Source organism: Lissotriton helveticus, chromosome 3_1, assembly GCF_964261635.1.
Source record: "Lissotriton helveticus chromosome 3_1, aLisHel1.1, whole genome shotgun sequence".
NCBI lineage: Eukaryota > Metazoa > Chordata > Amphibia > Caudata > Salamandridae > Lissotriton > Lissotriton helveticus.
Window position 1 is genome coordinate 541,645,468 of NC_136061.1, and position 20,658 is coordinate 541,666,125.

The 20,658-nt window shown below is 43.6% G+C and overlaps 1 protein-coding gene across 2 annotated transcripts in view; it reads right to left on the minus strand.

Annotated features, from left to right (window-relative positions):
• Positions 1-19,612, minus strand: part of C3_1H2orf66 (chromosome 3_1 C2orf66 homolog) — a 243,413-nt gene extending 223,801 nt beyond the window's left edge. For both annotated transcript variants that reach the window (XM_078683700.1, XM_078683699.1), the window contains exon 1: positions 19,436-19,612. In XM_078683700.1, the coding sequence (XP_078539826.1) occupies positions 19,436-19,558 (123 nt within the window). In that variant the 5' untranslated portion in view covers positions 19,559-19,612. The remainder of the gene's footprint in view (positions 1-19,435) is intronic.
• Positions 19,613-20,658: the final 1,046 nt, after the last annotated feature.

Genomic DNA, 20,658 nt, shown 5'->3' on the forward strand with positions numbered 1-20,658 from the left:
CACTGATGACATCATTCCATTTCCTAACGATAACGTCCCTGTAACCTTTGTTTTTTTTGAGTGAATTTGTAAGTTTTTTTAAATGCTATATCTTCCTGCATTTACCAATGCTTGTTCCTCGTCTGCTTCTCTTATCAGTATCCCATCGCAAAAAATACTGTTAATATCCGCTTTAGTGGAACTATTTTTGCATGAAGTTCTGGCTCTTTCTGCTTTTTTGTCTTGCAACAGATTCATATAGCGCTACTTATCACCAACTGGGATTACATGATTAGCCCAGAACCACAGGATGTTGCATCGGCGAGACTCGAACAGGGATCCCCAGCTCTCGAGTCAGCAGCTATGCCCGCTGCGCACATCCTCTCCACTCTTGTGATGCTTGTAAGGGAGCTCTTTCCTTCGTCCAGGATGGTGATTGAGAAAAACAGTTTCATTATATAGGCCAAACCAATGCATTACCAATGTTTATTTATAATGCACTCAATATGGTTGTTCAGCCTCTTCTTAATCGTTATGTTTTCTCATAAAGGATCATAGTAGCTTTACAATATCTTCATGGAATCTCACACTTTTGATCCAGCTGGGAGCTACAAACACATCCCCAAGTCCCCTATATTCAAAATCTTAAATTTAACCACTTAGCCCCTTCACTGCGGCGCGAATTCCGCTGCAGTGCAAGGGGGGGGGGGCGGGGTTGGGCGTGGCGCTGCGGTACTCATGACAAATGCAAAAACAACAGTTGATGGACAGAATGCAGAACAATGTTATACATTCACCCCAGTACAGAGATCTGGGCCTAAATCCATCGGTTTTTGCTCACCACACCATCCCAGTTCAGACATTGCCATATGCAAATCAGCCTTGACCCTGTGCCTCATGGGAACAGTCCAGCCCGAACTGCCAAGCCATGTCTTCCCTGGACAGGAATCAAGCATTCTAGGACAAAACTGATTTGCATATGGCCATGTCTGAACTGGGGTGGTGGAGTGGGCTAAAGAATGATGATGGATTAAACCCAGATCAGTTGACTGGGGGTGAGTGTTTGATTTGCTCAAGCACTCCGTCCATCATCCCCTTTGGTATTGCTTTGTTCACCCTGAGTTGGGTAGGGTATGCCCAGACGTGGGTCCCTTGCTCACTCTACCACTGGATTCAAGATAGCCTGGCGGATGAGGATTATGGATCCGAAACCGGTCCCAGGATGCTTGTTTCCGGTCCAGGGAAGACATGGCTTGGTAGTTCGGGCTGGACTGTTCCCATGAGGCACAGGGTCAGACTAATTTGCATATGGCCATATCTGAACTGGGGTGGGGGAGTGGGCTAAAGAATGATGATGGATTAAACCCAGATCATTTGACTGGGGGTAGTGTTTGATTTGCTCAAGCACTCCGTCCATCATCCCCTTTGGTATTGGGGTACTCATGACGGCTCCCGGCCGCCATAAATCACGGTGGGCGTCTGCTCATGAGGGCCGGGAGCAGTCAGAACGCCGCCCACTGATTAATTCTCCCGCACAGGTGAGGAATTAATAGCACGTGGGCGGGGCGGCAACGTTCTGACGGCTCCCAGCAGTCATGAGCACACACCTACTGTGACTCATGACGGCCGGGAGCCGTCATGAGCATCGAAAAGGTTAACTGCTGATCTTTCTATAGCATATCTACTTGGGAAACATGTTTACTGTTTCAAATGTCACAAAGCACAGACATAAGCAATCCTGTAGTAAGCATCGCTTCTGCTTAGAATATGTATTGTGCAGATGTTTGCTGTATCATGTATCGGGCTTTATGTGCAGTGGAGATCTAACCACAAGAGGGCGACATGTATATTATTCATTTTTGAAGACCTGTATAGAGCAAACTTGGACCAAGGGCTCTTTACTTGTGAGCCTAGTCAAATTACTTTTAAAAGGAACAGGGAGATTTAGTGATTTGCCCAGGATCACAAGATGTTGAGCCAAGGCTGGGAATCGAACACTGTCCCCAGTTCCAGAGCCTGCATCTATGGCAGTTAGACCGCATCTCCTTCTTCTGTGTGGTTACAAAGAGTATGCAACAGCTTTTTCATATCTAAAGGAAGCTGGATTAATTGGGCAAAGTAGTGGGAGTAGGGAGAGTGTGGATGTGTCACTTCGCTTGTAACTCTGTAAGAGGATGGATGACTGGTGGAGATAGGTGCTGAGTTCGAGAGAACAAAGTGAACCTCAAGTTTAAGTCTGGATTCCTTAGCAAACAGGCTTCTCACTGCAGATGGCTGCATGGAGTCCATTCTAAACTAACATTTACTTTCCTGCCAGTTTGAGCAAGTGGCATGAAGTAAAGCATTTCAAATGTTATTTTGGCTGTGACACAACATCAGCGCAGGTCATCAAATGGGACTGGATTCCCTTAGCTGAAATGCATTTTGTAGTCTCTGAATATTCTTGTGTGGAGCCACAAGCATTAGCTACCACCCCCTCATTCTTGATTGGTTGTAGGATAAGTGAACATTTGTCTCGGTTAGTCTGTGATCAAGCCCAGCATTTTGCCCTGCTTTTTTTTTTTTGCAGAGTTTTATATAACGCGAACTAGACCCGAACTGAATCGGGTATCAGAGCGCTTTACATAGCACCAGTTACGTTACATGAGGACACGCATTCATTTTTAGGCACGGGGAGATTAAGTGATTTGCCCAGAATCACAGGAGGTTTTTTTTGGCGTCGTTAGCAAGACTCGAACCCAGATCCCCAGGTCCGAGGTCGAGCGCCCTAGCCGTTAGGCCAACTCCTCTCCTGCTTGCTGTACGGCATCCGTAAGAAATCATACCATTGTCTTTTTAAACAGTTGATATGGGATACAAAAAAAGTGTGAACCACTGGGCACACAAACAATCCAGGGAAAACATTTGTATTCACTCCCTGCAACCCCCAAGCTCTAAAGCTGTTCCGGGGTCAAATAGAGGAATTTTTGTATATTTTGATTTTCTGTTGGGTACCATGAACAATAAGTTGTCACCCGAGAGAGTTTGAGGAAGGAGAGGTAACTCATAGATATAAGACACTGAAGATATTGTAAGCCACCACATATGTCTACCTCTGCCTTGAATGTCTGCAGTAATGGAAAACCCTTAAGATTGGAATACAGCAGGCGTGTACATGTTAGGCATCTGTGACAACTGATTTGTTTACATCATATAAAAGTGTTTTGTTTCGCACTGTGTGCTAAGTATTAGGCTCAAACCGCGGAGAACAAGTTCAGCACGACATAAACAATCTAGCACTTCCCAGGGAGGAATTGTGTGCGCAGATGTATGTGAGAAGTAACATTTTCAGATTTCAATTGTTACTAGTTTATGCTAAAATTACACAGTAAGGTGTTTCAGGTGAGTTGGTCGGTTCAGAGTTTTGAGTTTTACACACTCCTAGGCAAAAGACCATTTTCATTATGATGTTGCAGCTGGTTTTATTTAGTTATTTATTTATTTTTGGGGCATACTAGGGAGCCAACATGTAGGTACTGGTTTACGTGCCCAAGACTTGGGAAATATTAGAGTTGGTTTTTTTACATCACACACGCCTTTTCACCATCGGGATAAATTACCCCACTTAGCGTTGTGGTTTTAATCTTTGTCTGATTCTAATAATGCTAGGTTTAAATAGAGGTTATGTGATTAAACTTTTCTGTATATATTTAATTATGGAAAATATCTGCCATCATGCTCATGTTTCTGTGGTACTGGCTCTGAACCCATGGTCTATGGTGAAACCTAGCAAAACCAACAGTTTTTTTCTTTCTTTCTTTTTTTATTATTTGGTAAAAAGAATTGTAGAGGTACACATCCTAATCTGACGAATCTGTAGATCTTGGAAAAAACGTTATGAACCGGGATCCACAGCTCTCGAGTCAGCAGCTCTGGCCGCTGCGCCACATCCTCTCCACTCTTGTGATACTTGTAAGGGAGCTCTTTATTTTGTCCCATACAGTGATTGATAGAAAAAGCTTATTATTCATTACATAGGCGAAACTGATGCATTACCAGTGCATGTTTAGGAAGTACTTCCGTTTACAGAGTGGTGAAGAAAGGTGGCGGAGACTCTTACTAGCTCTCAGGAATCCCGCAGTGTAGGACTTATAGGAGGTACCTGGAGGGCTTCTTGGCCCCTAAGGTCCCAGCAGGAGTAAAGTGGACTTAATCACCCCACCAATATTGCGTCTGGAACCACGTTTGCAGAGTTGTGGAGAAAGGGGACATGGCCTCTGAAGACCTCTTAGCAATCCCGCTGTATGGGACTCACTCGAGGTAACAGGAGGGGTAGTTGGCCCCAAGGACTTCCTTGGGGCCAACTACCCCATCTGTTACCTCCAGTATGTCCCACACAGTGGACACTTTCGTAGAAGACACATGGTTAGCCATCCTCACCGCACAATACACTTAAAAATGGCTATTCCTAAGGCCCAAGAAACGCTCGCCATTATTGTAGCACCAGCAACAAGTGGTCTATTATGACCACAGAAGACATACAAATGATGAACGGAATGCAGAACAAATCAAAACATTCAACCCCAGTCAAGAGATCTGGGTTAAATCCATCATTCTTTTGCTCACCATGCCACCCCAGTTTAGACCTGGCCATATGCAAATCAGTTTTGACCCTGTGCCTCATGAGAACAGTCCAGCCCGAACTGCCAAGCCAGGTCCTCCCTGGAACGGAAACAAGCATCCTAGGAGCGGTTTTGGGGTTTCACCCCTCTTCAGCCAGGAAAGCTTGATTCCAGTGGCACAGTGAATGGTTGTGGTCACTACTCAGAAAGAGTAGGTACAGTAACGCATGTATTGTCTCTTTATATAGACGATATAATACTATATATCAAGAACCTGTATGAGGATCTACGCCCAATAGCCAATACCTTCACACTCTTTGAACGGATCTCGGGATAACTATTAATACGACCAAATCACACACCTTTCTTTTTAAATGTGACCCGCGGCCCCCACCAGTGGTATTTGGGGATCAGTAGCTCCAAGCGGCACCCACCACCTAGGGATCCAAATATATAGAATGCCTCAGGATCCACTAGAAGGTAGTTTCCAAAAGGCAATATCCTCCCTGCTGTCCCAGGTAACTATTTTACTAATTTACCCATAGTGATCCTAACACAGTGTTATACACCCCTAAACACGCTTTTGACAGAACTGATATGGGGAGCAGGCCGTAAAAGGATAGGACCATCAAAACCATAGTTGCAGACCAAGAAAGATGGCATAGGAGCACCGGATTTCTGAGCATATTGTTTCGCAAGTCAATTACAATAGCTAGCATTCAGGCATGAAATAGGCTATACGCAGAACAACCTAGAACAGGGTGTTTTACACACATTATTGTTCCCCCGAACAAAGGTTCTACCTACGGCTACATTGCTATTAAAAACAGCCCTTGCATACTGGAGGCTAGTCCTGCAATGCACAAAGCGAATCACTCCCTACGCCCAGAATATCCTACTTCTGGGCCTCCCTACCACAACGGGATTACTACCGAAGCTCCAGATATGCTTATGGGATAAGGCAGGAGCAACAACAGTAGGGGTATTATTAAGAGATGGGATGCAACTTAATCATGCAGATTTTATCCACGAGCAAGGTCTTCCAGACTCCCTATTTCTAATACATGCAAACATTACACGATATGTCAAGATGCACTGGTCTCCGAACGGCACAGAACCTCCCACACATTAATTTGTCCACTCACTATACCTGATGGGCAATGGCAGACATCTGATTAGATGGTTATACAGAGGCCTACGCACACAAGCCGTTGTACCCCTTACACATTTAAGAGAAAAGTGGGGGCAAGAACTGGGCACGGTACTCCAGGGCAAGGAATGGGAAACCATACTGGCTTTCCCTAAGAAAATATCACACAACCACTGATTCAAATTTTTACAATACATGATACTGCACAGAGTGTATCTAACACCGCACAGATTGCACAAAATGTACCAGGAAGTGCCTGCAAAAGGCCCAAGATGTGCGGCCCCAGATGGGAATTTGTTACTTATGCTATGGGTATGTCTGATCCTTTCACCCTTATGGTCGCAAGTGACGGACACAATAAATGAAATAACGGGGGGAACACACTGGAACACAGCTGAAAGTTGTATATTGGGCTTACACCACCGACCCAAAAACCAAAAGACAAAAGTGAAATTTGCAGACCTAGCTCTACTCATTGCAAAGCATTTAATAACCAAAAGATGGAAATCATCCTCCCCACCCAACATATTGGATTGGTGGAAGGATGTAGTTCAATGGGGGAAGGCTGAAAGTGACGCAGTACACAGGGAGTAACACAGTGGATTGCAAAAAACACCAAAATCAATGGAATGGGATGTAATGTTGGAATCTTTTAAAGCCCTTGATACACAAATACATTGACACTTCGAATACTGTCCACTCTGCTACTAACACAATGATGCAGACCGTAACTTCTAAGCCATAACGCTTAGGAGCAACACACTTGAACAACATTAAAGCAACATAACCATAATGCTATGAGCAGACCTTACAAACAACAGTACCCTGACAATTTCCCCATATGTCAAAGAATTGCAGGTACCAGATCCAGCGAAACCTTGATAATCATTATGCTAGAATTTAAGATAGGCCACGTCTCAGATACAGAAAACGATTGAGCACTAAGTAAGGGGAAGGAGGGGGGGAAGTTCCTAAGTTTATACACAAGACAGACAGAAGGTAGTGCACTTGGATAATGTATAACAGGATAAATGTATGTAGCTTTGATTTATATCCATGCTAAAGACTGTGTACATGTGAAATGATACAGATGTAGTCCAAATAGCAATGTGAAACCATTGAAATCACATGTACTGCATAAACTAAAAAATCAATAATGTTTGTGAAAAAAAGCCCCACACAGCGGGATTGCTGAGAGGTTTTTGGTGGCCATGCCCGCTTTCTCCCCCATTCTGCAAACGCGCCTCCTTGCACACTACTAGTTGGGGGAAAAGTCCACTTGGCTATGAGGGTCCTTGGGGGGGAAACTACCCCTCCTGTTACCACCAGTAAGTCCCACACACACACAGTGGGTTTGCTAAGAGGATTTGGGCGTCCACGCGCCCTTTCTCCACCACTCTGCAAACATGCCTCCTTGCACACTACAAGTTGAGGGTTGAAGGTCCTGTGGTTTTTGGGGGCAACTACCCCTCCTGTTACCTCCAGGAAGACCCACATAGCTGGATTGCTGAGAGTTCATCAGAGGCCTTGCCCCCTTTCTCCACCACTCTGCAAACACGCCTCCTGGTGCACCACTGGTGGGGGGAAGAAGTCTACTTTAATCCTGAAGCCCTCAGGAGGAAAGGGTACATCATCCCCCCACCTGCAGTGCACCATTGGGAACGACTGCCGAGTTATGGAGAAAGGGGGCATGGCCTACAACCACCTCTCAGCAATCCAGCTGTGTGGGACGTACTGGAGGTAACAGGAGGTCTTGTTGTCCCCTAGGGACACTCAACAGTCAAGGGGTCCTCATTTCCCAACCAGCAGCACGCCAGGAGGCACATTTGCGGAGTAGTGTAGAAAGGGGGCGGCCCCCCACAACTTGTGGTCCAATTTTGTTTCTTTATGGGAGGATAGCCGCGAGGCCCCCATCTCCAGGGCCTGGCCTGTAGTTTGGGTGCCCTGGTCCCATCCATGGCACCACTCTTTAAATGTTGGGGACCATGGGGGAACCTGAAGGCCCCCTCGGTCCCTGCCGGCTCCCCACCTCTTGCAGGATCCAGCATTGCTTTGAGACTCAGGGAGTTGCTAACATGCAGCTCCTGGATCTCAAAGCAATGTCTGTTTCCCTGCTCAATTACAACAGGCAGGGAAACAAATTGCTCTGCTTTCAACAAGCAAGAGCATTTTTGCTCTCACTTGTTGAAAGCAAAGTTTAGTTTGCATTGGCATCGTAGGAGTGGTGCTCGCACTATGCCAAAGCAAACTGCAATGTCCTGGGGTGGGCACCACCGAACATTGCTGGAGCCGGCCCTGGGAGGTGGCGGTACCCAGACCCATCTAGGGCTCCATGAGGGGGGCCTCGTGGACCCCCTCTTTCAATTATTTAGCCTTGGGGAGTTGGTGGTCTCTGGGCAACTGAGGAGTTGTGTGGCTTCCCCGAAAATATCTTATTTCAGCCCCAGGAAGGTAGCGGTCTTCGAGGCTTGCATTCTAAATAATAAAATATTTATGTACCCTGGGGAGGCAGTGCTCCCCTGGACAGCAGGGGGGCCAAGTGCCCCCCCCCACATTTCTATACTACAGTACCCTGGGAAGGTGGTGGTCCCCAGGGCAGCGGGGGACCACCACCACTCCCCCGCATAATATTACTTTCCCGGGAGGTGGCGGAACCTGGGCTGCGGGGAAGGCCGTAGGAACTCCCCCGCATTTTGTTTAAATTAAATAATGTAAGTACCCTGGGGAGGTGGTGGTCCCTGGGGCAGCAGGGGAACTGAATGCTGCCCCCGCATTTTAGTGTTCAGTGCTCCGGGGAGGTGGTTAAGAAAAGCCTAGGAGGGGAGAGCCATGAGCCCCCTCCTTGATTACCCTCATGCCCCCGGGATTTGGCCCACCCAGGAGCGTTAGAAAAAAACATGCAGTAGCCCCTGCAGCGTGGATTTTTCTGGGCGTAAATTAGCAGATTAACCTTGCGAGTCTAATGTGGATTAACCCATGAATTGGATGCAAAATGTAAAAAAATGCTTTTAAACCATGGTGGTGTCCCTGTGGGACCCTCCACACCATATCTTGGGGGTCACGATATTCCTGTCCTGCCCCCTTTGCTTTATTTTTTACTTTTTTCCAGGGACTCGGCTTCTAGCAGAGTACCACAATGGCTGCCAACACTTCCTTGTTGAAGTGTTGGCAGCCAATCAAATTTTAGTAGGATCCGCGAGTCCACTGCAAGGACTCGCATCCGCAGATATCTTTTTTTGTAAACTTTAATTTCTCTAAAACTACTGAATGGATTTAGACCAAATCACAAAAGGCATGCTTTCTGGACCAACATCTAACTTTTTTGCCAAAATTCTGTTCAGCAGTTTGGGCTGTGGTTGTTTTAAAAAAAATGAAAAATCCCCACAGACATAACATGACGAAAACATGTTTTGGGAACCTACTTTTTCCCCAGCTGCCACTTGACGGATCATCCCGAAACTTTCAACACAGCAACTGAACCAAAAAGGGGAAGTTTTGTGAGAATTGTGAGGAGATTTGTCGAGAGGTGCCAAAGTTAGTTGCAAAACAATAAACGGTTTTCCTATGTAAACTTTGGTCCTAACTATAACTACCTACTGGGAACCACCAGTAAGTAATTAATTTATACTTTTCATATATTTATATATTAATTACCTACTGGTGGTTCCCAGTAGGTCAGTGGTTCCTAAACTTTTTAGACCCGCGGCTCCCTTGACATAATTGGGCGTTGGCCTCGGCTCCCCATCAGGTCCATTTTTGAGTGGGTGGGGTGATGAAAGCCCGACCACAGGTGCTGGAATGTACAGTGATTACGAAGGAGATGTAATAAATGAGGACATGTTATGTCACATGGCTACTTTTGGTATGGAGGCTTACTGGTGCTGTGGGCAAACACATACAATAACGTTGACTCAAATTGTAAGGTAAACTAATGTATAATCAGGGATAGAAAAGATAAGCAGGTAGCTCAATGGGTAAATTGGACTGCAGTGGGAGATGTCTGCATTCTCACTTAACATGCAGCCAGTTGCATGCAACGCTCAAGACGTCACTGCATCACCTGGCGTTCGATTAAAATAAAGCACTGTATGTGTATAACAGTGGCACCGGGCTGTAATAAAACAGATTCGAGTTTTAAAGCAGCAGCCCAGCATTCAATAGTTTTTCAACTACTCTGAAATTTCATTAAAAAATCATGTGCTTAGATAAGCCCTTTTCAGTAAATGTGTGGGTGTTTTCAAACATGCGTGTGCCACTGCATTTCAATGCTTTGTTTTACAGTACATACAGAGTGATGAACATTTTGAAAGCATGGAGCGTGAGCAATGTGTATTCTTAACTTTGGAAAATATGGGAAGCAAGCTGAGAACATGGTATTGTCAGTGGCATGAAAGATTACAATGCACATAGCACAGTTTGCCAGACATCTCAAAGAACCCCCCCCAAAACTCCAGAAACACTTACCTCATCGTAACTTGACCCCTTTGCCTCACATGATCCAGTTTATCCGATTTTTCTATTATAAGAGGGCAGATGGCAGCAAAAACACCCGCTCTGCATCACTGTCCTGATAATGCCTGGCCCAGCCTAAGTGCACACGCTCTTTATTTGTGACACGTCATGCGCTGGTTCAAACCATTCCAGACGCTGACTGGTGTGGCTTCCGTAACTCCCCCACATGGCATTCCCACATGGTTTACAAGGGGCCTGCAAATGCACCTTACAAAAAAGATAAGTGCATGTCTTTATAACGACGCCGTAGAATAAAAAACAAAAAATCACAGAGTGCACAATCTGCATCACTAATTCAGAAAGCATCGGGTTAAAGTTACAGTACAGAACCTTTCCCACATTCCCAAGAAGTGTGCAGCGCCCCTGGTGACATCTGATGGCGCACCGGGGTGCCGCGGTGCACAGTTTGGGAATTACTGCAGTAGGTAGTTATAGTTTGACCAAGTTTCCATAGAGAGAGATTTTTTTGTTTTGCTGATAACTTTGGCGCTGTTTAATGAATCTTCTCCAATTTTTTTAAACTAGTTTGCCATTCACTTTAGCTACTGTCTGGAAAGTTTCAGGGTGAATTATCAAATTGGGGCTGGGAATCGCTTTTTGCACGGGCCATTTCCCATAGGGATTTTAGCTACAACTACAGCCCGAACCGCTGAACGGAACTACACCAAATTTGACAGAAAGCTATATCTTGGTCCAGAAAGAGTGCTTTTTGTAATTTGGTGTAAATCTGTCAAGTAGGTTTGACGGTATTAAAGAAAAAAGATGTATGTATATCTACAGATGAGGATCAACCGCGTTGGATCCGAGGATCCACGTGCCAACAGCAATGCCGTAATTGGCTGGCCACAACATGAGAGGAAAGTTGCAGCTGCCATTTTGTGGACCCAGACATGGTTTCCAGAGGGGGAATAAAGTATAAGTAGGATATAAGGGGGCTAGATACAGATATCTTAAATCCATCCATTTTCTTTTTTCATGTGTAGGGATTTGCAGATCCCTTTGGTGCTCAGCACAGCCCCCGTGCGAATTCCTGGTGGATCTGCAGATGTAGACCACAATTAAAAAAACACCTACACCTACTCACAGACCCACAAAACCACTCACACACCAGTCATAGACCCACACGCCACTCACACACCCACATAGCCACTCACACATCCACTCACAGACCAACAAAACCACTCAAATACTCACATAAACACTCACTCCCGTCACACAGCCATACACCCACTCGCACACTCATACATTCACTCACACACCCACTCAGACTCACAAACCCACTCACACACCCACTCACAGAGCAACAGTTACTCACACACCCACTCACACATCTGTACACCCACGCACACACCTACTGCCACACCCACACACAGATCTACAGAACTACTCGCACATCCACCCACACAACCACTCTCACTCACACACCCACTTGCACACCCACACAACCACTCACATGCCCATATAGCCACTCACAGACCCACACAGGTACTCACACAACCACTCACACACCCACACAACCACTCACACACCCACTAACACATCTCTACACCAACTCACACACCCATACAGTCACACACACCCACACAACCACTCAGACAAACACTCATATACCCTCACAACTAGAGACCTGCTCACACACCCACTCACAGACCCACCTACACACATATGCAATGACTCACACACCTGAACAGGGTAAGCTTGAGCTAATATATATGCTATACTTTGCAATTAGGTGATTCTCACTTTGCAATTAGTTGATTCCTCTATTTAGTACTCCCGTGGATGCATGCATGCCCGCTCAGTCTTCCACCTTACTAGCAGGATCACCTCTGTTCTATAGTGGCAAATATGGAATATGTGCTTTACATACAGTGAACCACCTCCTAACAAATAGTGAATCACCCTCTGCCATTCTTCCCTTTTTAGATGAGGATATTACCCCTTTAGTTATTTTTTGACATATTGTACTGATATTTTGATAAACTTCTATTGATAGCTCTTTTCTTTCTCTTTAACTATTGTAATATCCTATTCCAGATTATAAGTTATGGATATTGATACAAAGAGAGAGACATACATTGTTTGTTCAACTTTCGCTCTCACCATCGATACCTTAGTAAGTGATTTCCTACATCTTGAGTTCAGGTCCCTTTGACCATTTAGCCCCTATATCTATTTGATCGATCGACTAGAATAGTCCCCCCCTCACATTGACTCTTTTGATCTATGATATTACCAGATTTATTAGCAATTGGAAGTGCATTATATCACCAATATAGGTGATATTTAGATGGGCATTTTTGACAGATGATTTTTCATATACAGATCCATCCCCTTATGTCAAATGTGTGAGTATTATCAAGTCACTCATATACGAATTACATATCTCTTTACATTTAGAGCTTACCCACTAGCTTGGCACCCTAAGAAGAGATTTTCCCCAATGTCTCCTTATTGGTTGCTCAACAGGTACTATCTCTACTCACAATTACCACTGCTCAAATATAGGAATGCTAGTTTGTACCTTGTGTAGCTATATTCAACTAGCTATACAAGTAGGGAGTTATTGTCATTTAGGTACTATATAGTTTATTTCTTTGTTGTTATTTTTGGTTGTTATATTGTAATGTAATTCGGAATGTAATTTCTAAACAAAATAGTCATATATGTGTTTCGATTTACTTAAAAATTAATTATGTTTTTCAGACACTATTGTGGCTCCTGAGGAAGGCGTTTCCAACAACGCCGAAACACGCGTCGAATAATATTGTTTGCCACTGTTACGGAATTTTTTATATGTTTTTTTATGTATTATATGATTATTGTATATTTTGCTGGTTGTATAATTGATTTATATTCATGCCTTTTTATCAATTGGTTTTAATATGAACATTTATATACGTATTAAATGAAATATAGTTTTTTATAATCACTTGGTTGTGTTTCCTTTATGCAATTTCTCCCTCCTTATGTGTTAATATTATGCCATATTGTTTACACTGTTTATTTCCCTGTACCACGAATTGATTTTCTTAACAGGGGGTCCTTGTTATTTACATTATTATCACACACCTGAACAGCCACTCACACACCCACTCAGAGACCCACAAAACCACCTACACCCACTTAAACACCCCCACACACACTCCCACTCACAGACCCATCAAGTCACTCACACACCCACTCATACAGCCATTCACACAGCCAGTCAAACGCAGACACACCCACCACACACTCACACAGCCACTTACACACCCACACAACCACTCACACACCCAGGAATAGGGACATTATAGTTAGGAAATAGCATTACAAAAATTAGAAATTCACTAACAAAAAAGCAGAGGTTACAGGGAAGTCATACTTAGGAAATAGCATTAAAAACACATAAAAATGACCTAAGGAAAACCAAAGGTTACAGGTAAGTATTAGTTAGGAAATAGAATTTTAAAAAACCTTACAAATTCACAATAAAAAACAAAGGTTACAGGGGCGTTATAGTTAGGTTCAGATTTTACACACACAAAACAAAGGAATTCAGCAGTTATAGTTATCTCAAGTAACTATAACTTGTGAGCTAAGGTAACCATAACTCAAGCCCTAACCATGCACTGCTAATTACCCCACTTATTACATAACCCATGACATCTTCAATGACATCATTGATAATATCACAGAAACATTTGCAGTAAAATTATTGATGAAATACTGTGCATGGCTAAGGCGCGAGTTATAGTTCCTTAGGGCACGAATATAGCACCTTCGCCATGCACTGCTAATTACCGCACATATTACATCACTCATGGCATCTCATGGCATCTTCTATGACATCATTGATAATATCACTGCAACATTTGCAGTGAAATTATTGATGAGGAAACTTTGCATGGCTGAGGTGCGGGTTATAGTAAACTTAGGGTATGAGTTATAGTTGCTTGAGAGAACTATAACTGCTGAACTTCAATAATTTTGTGTGTGTAAAATCCGAACCTAACTATAACGTCCCGGTAACCTTTGATTTTTTTCAGTGAATGTATATATATACTAGCAGCCCGCCCCAGCGTTGCCTGGGGCAGAAAGGGGCTGCGGGCAGTACACCCGCTCCCGCCCTGACCCCCTCCCGCACCGACTCCCTCTCCCCCCGACTCACTCCCGCCCCAACTCACTCCCGCCCCCCTCCCGCCCCGACTCACTCCCGCCCCGACTCACTCGCGCTCCGACATTTTCCTTTACTGCTGCATCCTTCTTGCCTCCCCCTGCATCACACAGTCTCGCACTGAACTTTCCCTTTCCTAACCTGTGCCGCCGCTCCTCACTGCACAGCCGCTCGTCACTGCACCGCCGCTCCTCCTTCGTCGTCATCACGCACGTCGCGGTCATCACGCACGTCGCGTCGCGGCCAGCGCTAGGTCCCGGCCGGCGCTACTTTCAGGGGGCTACTTTGTTTACAAACTTAATTTTTTTTCTTTACTTTTTTTTTACATTTATATAGCCTATGTCCATCTACACACCCTGACATTTTCATAGATGTATCGGGTGTGTAGATTGGCGCTGTGGTTCCCGAGTTTACCTGGCCAAAAGGTGCAAGTTCTCTCTTTATAATAGTAGTATAGATACACACTTAGGAATGGCACTCGGATTGAACATGTGGGGGTATGTGGGAGGGTTTGTATCATGAGTACTTGACTGAAAATTAACACCTTAAAGGGATAAAATCATCCTCCCCCAATTGTCGGAAATTGTATATAGGTTGTAAATATTTGGGTGTAAAGTGTATATAGTGTAAATCAATTACAATGAGTACTTTACGGTGAATGAATAATGTACAAAGTTTGATGACCACAATGCACATTGAAAAACATCCACAAAATGGCGACCACCATCGAGCCATTATGTAAAAGCAAGGTTGACAGTCTAGACTATAATCGAAAGGAAAAAGGGGGTTTTTGTACTGCACTCAGCACTTTAAAAATGGTTTAGACACTAGGGACTCTATGGTCCAGTGGAAGGCTTGTAGTAGCCGAAACGCGTAGGCCGTCCTAAACGATGCACGTTATTTGGCACATGGTGTGTAAATAAATAATTTTGTTAAAATCAACCTGTTGCTGTGCCGTGACTTCTATCGCAAGGAGCGAGCTGAGAAGATTCCAAGGAATATATATATATATATATATATATATATATATATATATATATATATATATATATATATATATTCCGCACAGCCCTTCCCAAGGAAGGATTAAGTACGCACTCACAAGGTTATAATAACGCGTCGGTTTTCTGTGCTGTGATGCTGGAAATCGTGAAAATAAACTAAGAATCTGGGAAAATTATAACCTTGTAAGTGAGTACTTAATCCTTCCTTGGGAAGGGGTGTGCGGAATAATTGAAGGCTGGGCTCGGCTGAGAAGTACTGCACCGAAGACAGATGCGCCAGGGGTCTTGCGAATCTTGGAGCCATTCCGGAATATATATATATATATATATATATATATATATATATATATATATATATATATATATATATATATATATATATATATATATATATATATAATTCAAATAGACTTTATTCGGGCAAAATTTAAGCCATAGAAGTACTATAAAAGAATAAATGAATAGATCAGTGAAAAGAAAACAGTTAAAAATATCATACAACATTTAAATGAAGAATAGTAGCACAAGTCAACCCAATTATAGCAGCAAAGTTTTTTTTATCCCTTACAGCATTTTTTAAGAAACAGCCCCCATGGAACCAAACCTCCTCAGTTGCAGAAGAAGCTTAACTGTATCTTTAACATGCCTTCTATTAGAATAATTATTTTCAAAAAGCAGCAATAAAGACATCCTGGTATATCGTTCATAAAATTTACAGAAAAACATAAAATGCATTGTTTGATCAGTTTCCCATCACAATCACAGGGAATAGCAGCTAGATTTATTTTGAAACCAATGGGGGAACTAAACAGGTATTTGACAGTGTCAGCTATTAAGCAGTGCAGGAGTGAATTTTCCCAGCGACCCAGCAGCAGCCAAAGATAGTTTGTGGGGCAATTCAGAGCTTTCAGAGATTGATATGCCATTATCTGGGTCTTACCTTCCATTTTTCTAAGACGACAGGTCTCCTCATGATCACAAAGTGCAAGTGCTACATCTTTTTTATTAAGACTTATACATGTGCCTGGCTCAGCAAAAGCCCTCTGCAGGCCGATTTTACTAAGTTCAGTTTTAACATATAACAAACAGGAGATTTGAAGACCAGTATCACAAAACAGGAAGTGCATTATAATATCTCTAGATAGGGCAGCCTCCTCATTCTTCCAGATTGACAGCCATAGTAATATTGGTCAGGGTCCTTAATAATTCTTAGCTAGATAGATAGACAGACAGACAGACAGACAGACAGACAGACAGACAGACAGACAGATAGATAGATAGATAGATAGATAGATAGATAGATAGATATATAGATAGATAGATAGATAGATAGATAGATAGATAGATAGATAATTAAACTCTGCATGTCTACATATATAGTTTATTGGATTGTGCCATGCCATTTTTAGGTTTTGCCTGTCCAGTGAATGCGCTGTGCTTGTGAAATCGCTTGTATTTAATAAATCTTAAAAGGGGGCTCTTATCAGATTCCAATGCCGAATTACTGTGTCCATTCGCTTTAGTGTGGAATTTTTTTTTTGTTAACTTCCCCTGGCTGTATGAATTTACAGTCCTTCTACTAAAGCTGTTCACATTGTTTAAGCCCCATTCACTATCAAGATAAGATCTCTTCCCGCTGTTCAAACTGTTTAGGCCCCCCTCACTGTCAAGATAAGATCTCTTCCCACGGAAAAGGTACACAGCTTCTAACAGTATGCTGGAATGCTTGCTTTTTATTACTTAGTTGAGTAAAGCAGATGCTTTAGCCTTAGAAAATGTGAGATATTTCCTATTCATGCCGCAGTACCTTTCTTTGCACTTTGTAGGCATTATCAGTTTGATTTTTTCAACGTAATCTATTTGGTCATTGTAATCAAATTAGAAATGTTGTAATTAACATTGCGATAAAAAAAAGGTAATAAACAAGAGTTATGCTATATTTTACTACTAAACAAGCAGCCACAAGTGCTGTTACCTTGCAGACAACAGGGTCGTGATTTGAATGGTGCAGCAGGTGCAGTACCACTGGCCCGAAAGTTGTCAGAACTCCTCTAAACACATAATATTGATATATTTGACTACTAAACAGGCCGTCACATGTGCATTTACCTTGCAGACAACACGGTCATGATCTGAATGATACAGCAGGTGCACTAGCACCAGGCCCAAAAGTTGTCAGCACTTCTCTAAACACCTAATATTGCTATATTTTACTACTATAGAGACAGTCGCAATTGCAGTTACCTTGCAATTAAAAGGGGCTTGATTTAAATAGTCCAGCAGGTTCAGTGGTACTGGGGCCAAAGGTTATCATAACTCCACCAAACACTAAATATTGCTATATTTTACTACTAAGCAGGCGGTCACAAGTTCAGTTATCTTGCAGGAAACGGGGTCATTATTTGAATGGTGCATTTGGCACCGGGCCTAAAAGTTATATTTTACCTACTGGACAGGGAGACACAGTTGCAGTATCTTGCCAGGTGCAGTGGCACTGGGACCACAAGCTTTAGGGACCCCACTAAAAGAAGAATATTGTTAAATTTTACTACCAAACAGGCAGTTACAAGTGCAGTTATCTAGCAGGCACAAGAGCCATGATTTCAATGGTGCAGGTGGTGCCGGGGCACCGGGCCAAAAGTTGTCAGAACTCCTCTAAACACCAAATAATGCTACTATTTATCTACTAAATAAGCAGTCGCAAACGCAGGTACCATGCAGGCACTAGGGTCATGATTTCAATGGTGCAACAGGTGAAGTGGCACCGGCCAAAAAGTTGTCGGAACTCCTCTAAACACATATTATTGCAATGACATCAATTAATTATATTATTTCCCTCTTTCATTTTATTTTGCAAGATTTTACTATTGCTCAAGTGCACTATACCAATAGTAACAGCACAATATATTGCCGTTTTGTACATAAACAAGTCCTAACACTAAATATTGCTATATTTTACTACTAAGCAGGCGGTCACAAGTTCAGGTATCTTGCAGGAAACAGGGTCATTATTTGAATGGTGCATTTGGCACCGGGCCCAAAAGTTATATTTTACCTACTGGACAGGGAGACACAATTGCAGTATCTTGCCAGGTGCAGTAGCACTGGGACCACAAGCTCTAGGGACCCCACTAAATGCAGAATATTGTTAAATTTTACTACTAAACAGGCAGTTACAAGTGAAGTTATCTAGCAGGCACTTGGGTCATGATTTTAATGGTGCAACAGGTGAAGTGGCACTGGGCCAAAAAGTTGTCAGAACTCCTCTAAACACATATTGCAATTACATCAATTAATTATATTATTTCCCTCTTTCATTTTATTTTGCACGATTTTACGATTGCTCAAGTGCACTATACCACTAGTAACAGCACAATATATTGCCTTTTTATACATAAACAAGTTCTAACACCTTAACAGACTTTCTATAACTTATAATGTACAACTACTCAGCAAGCTACAACGTACGACAAAAACAGCTTATTATTAAGCACATAGACGAAACCTAATGCATTTACCGATGCTTGTTTCATTTGTATTCCTTTTCAAATAATGTATTTAACTAAATACCAGAATACCAGGGGTAAAATGTGGGTAGCCGTTTGACCGCTTGAAGGCATTGCAACATGCAGTCCTGGGGTCAGTAAACAGTGTCTTTTTTTATTCATTTCTATTTTTACTGTAGCAATAATGTTGTGAATGTGCGTTAATTAGTGCTGTTGTTCTACAAAAAATATTATTGGAGTACGTGTATTTTCCCTTATCTGCATCTGGGTGTGTGTGAGAGAGAATGTCATTTTTATGCATTTATGGCACTTTTTCTTTTATAACGAACGTACTGAAATGATTATAAAGCAAGAAAAATGAATCAGGACTAAACGAATTACTTATCACGGCAAAACTGCTTTACGCCACAGCGGCACTCTGTGTAGTTAGCAAACAAGTCTACAATAAATAAATGATATCCGAGGCGCAGACTGGCATTTCACGTTTTTGGGCACACTGTGCGGTGCAGGTGTTCCAAGCAGCTTACCAGGTCTCTGTTTCTGGGGTTGTCCAGCGGCTTCCACTTCTCCTCTGCCCGCAAGGGCGCCCCCCGAGCACAGCCCAGCAGAGCCAGGGCGAGGGAGAGGGCTAGGACCAGGACTTTCCACATGCTGGGACCGAGAGGTGCGCGCAGGGCGAGGGACGCACACGGCGGGGTCCAGAAACTACAGCCGGCTGCAGCCCCACACGACTCCAGCTGCCAGAGGAAGGAAGAGAAGGGAACATTAGCCTCGAAGACAGCGCCGCATGAGTGAGGTGAGGTGAATGAATGAATGCACGCTGTATTTTAACGCCTCACATCGTGCATGGCTTGCCTTCATGGACTACTCACTAATACCTGAAATGGAAAGGTGTACACATTTCTAGAAATGTACTTTAAATAACTGTAGCTATAATTCATCAAGCGCACCTGTTACTTGAATATATTCTAATTGTAAATGTCTTTATATGGCGCTTAGAACCCCTGACGTGTCATTTAAGCGCTTTTTTGCGGCGAGTAGTACGCTACTCAGAACCCAAGATTAGTAAGTATATGTCAATAGAAGCAAACATCTCAGAACTCCACCCGCAACAGCGGCCACAGGCGCCCAACGTCTGGAAAACATGCAGCATGAGTTTTTATCACCTGTGCGGGGACTCGCGCAGGACACCGCGCAGGACACCACAGAACAACCATTAAAACAGAACCCAGCCAAGCTTTCCTCTTAATATGCGCGAATAGACTTCTGTCCTGGGGCAGGCGGGCACTGCACACCAGAGACACACTAGCCGTGAGCCGTACAGGTAAAAAAACATCACGACGCAGACAGCCCTCCTCGAGGCGCAGCAGGTAAACACACAGAGTCCCGCGCGCCTGCGGCTTACCAGGGGGCTAGTGGCGCTCCGGTGCGGCTGCATGCGCAGCAGCTCCATTGGCGCCACTTTTATGTCTGACGGTCAGAGTGTGGGTGGCTGTCACTGACGTGAGCAGGGAGTGTATGAATTACAGTAATGAGCCCGTCCATGACAAGGAGGCCCTTGCGAATTACGCTTGAGTCTTCGGTGGTAACGAGGCCTTCGACCTCATGAACGACCTCCGCGCGCTCCCCCGCCTTCCTCCACGCCCCCGCCAGCACGATATTCTGTCCCGCGGGGACAGCTCTTCTGTCTCTGCTGCTCAGAAAATATTGGACAACTTTTCATGAAACATTGAATTTGGAGCGAGCGTCG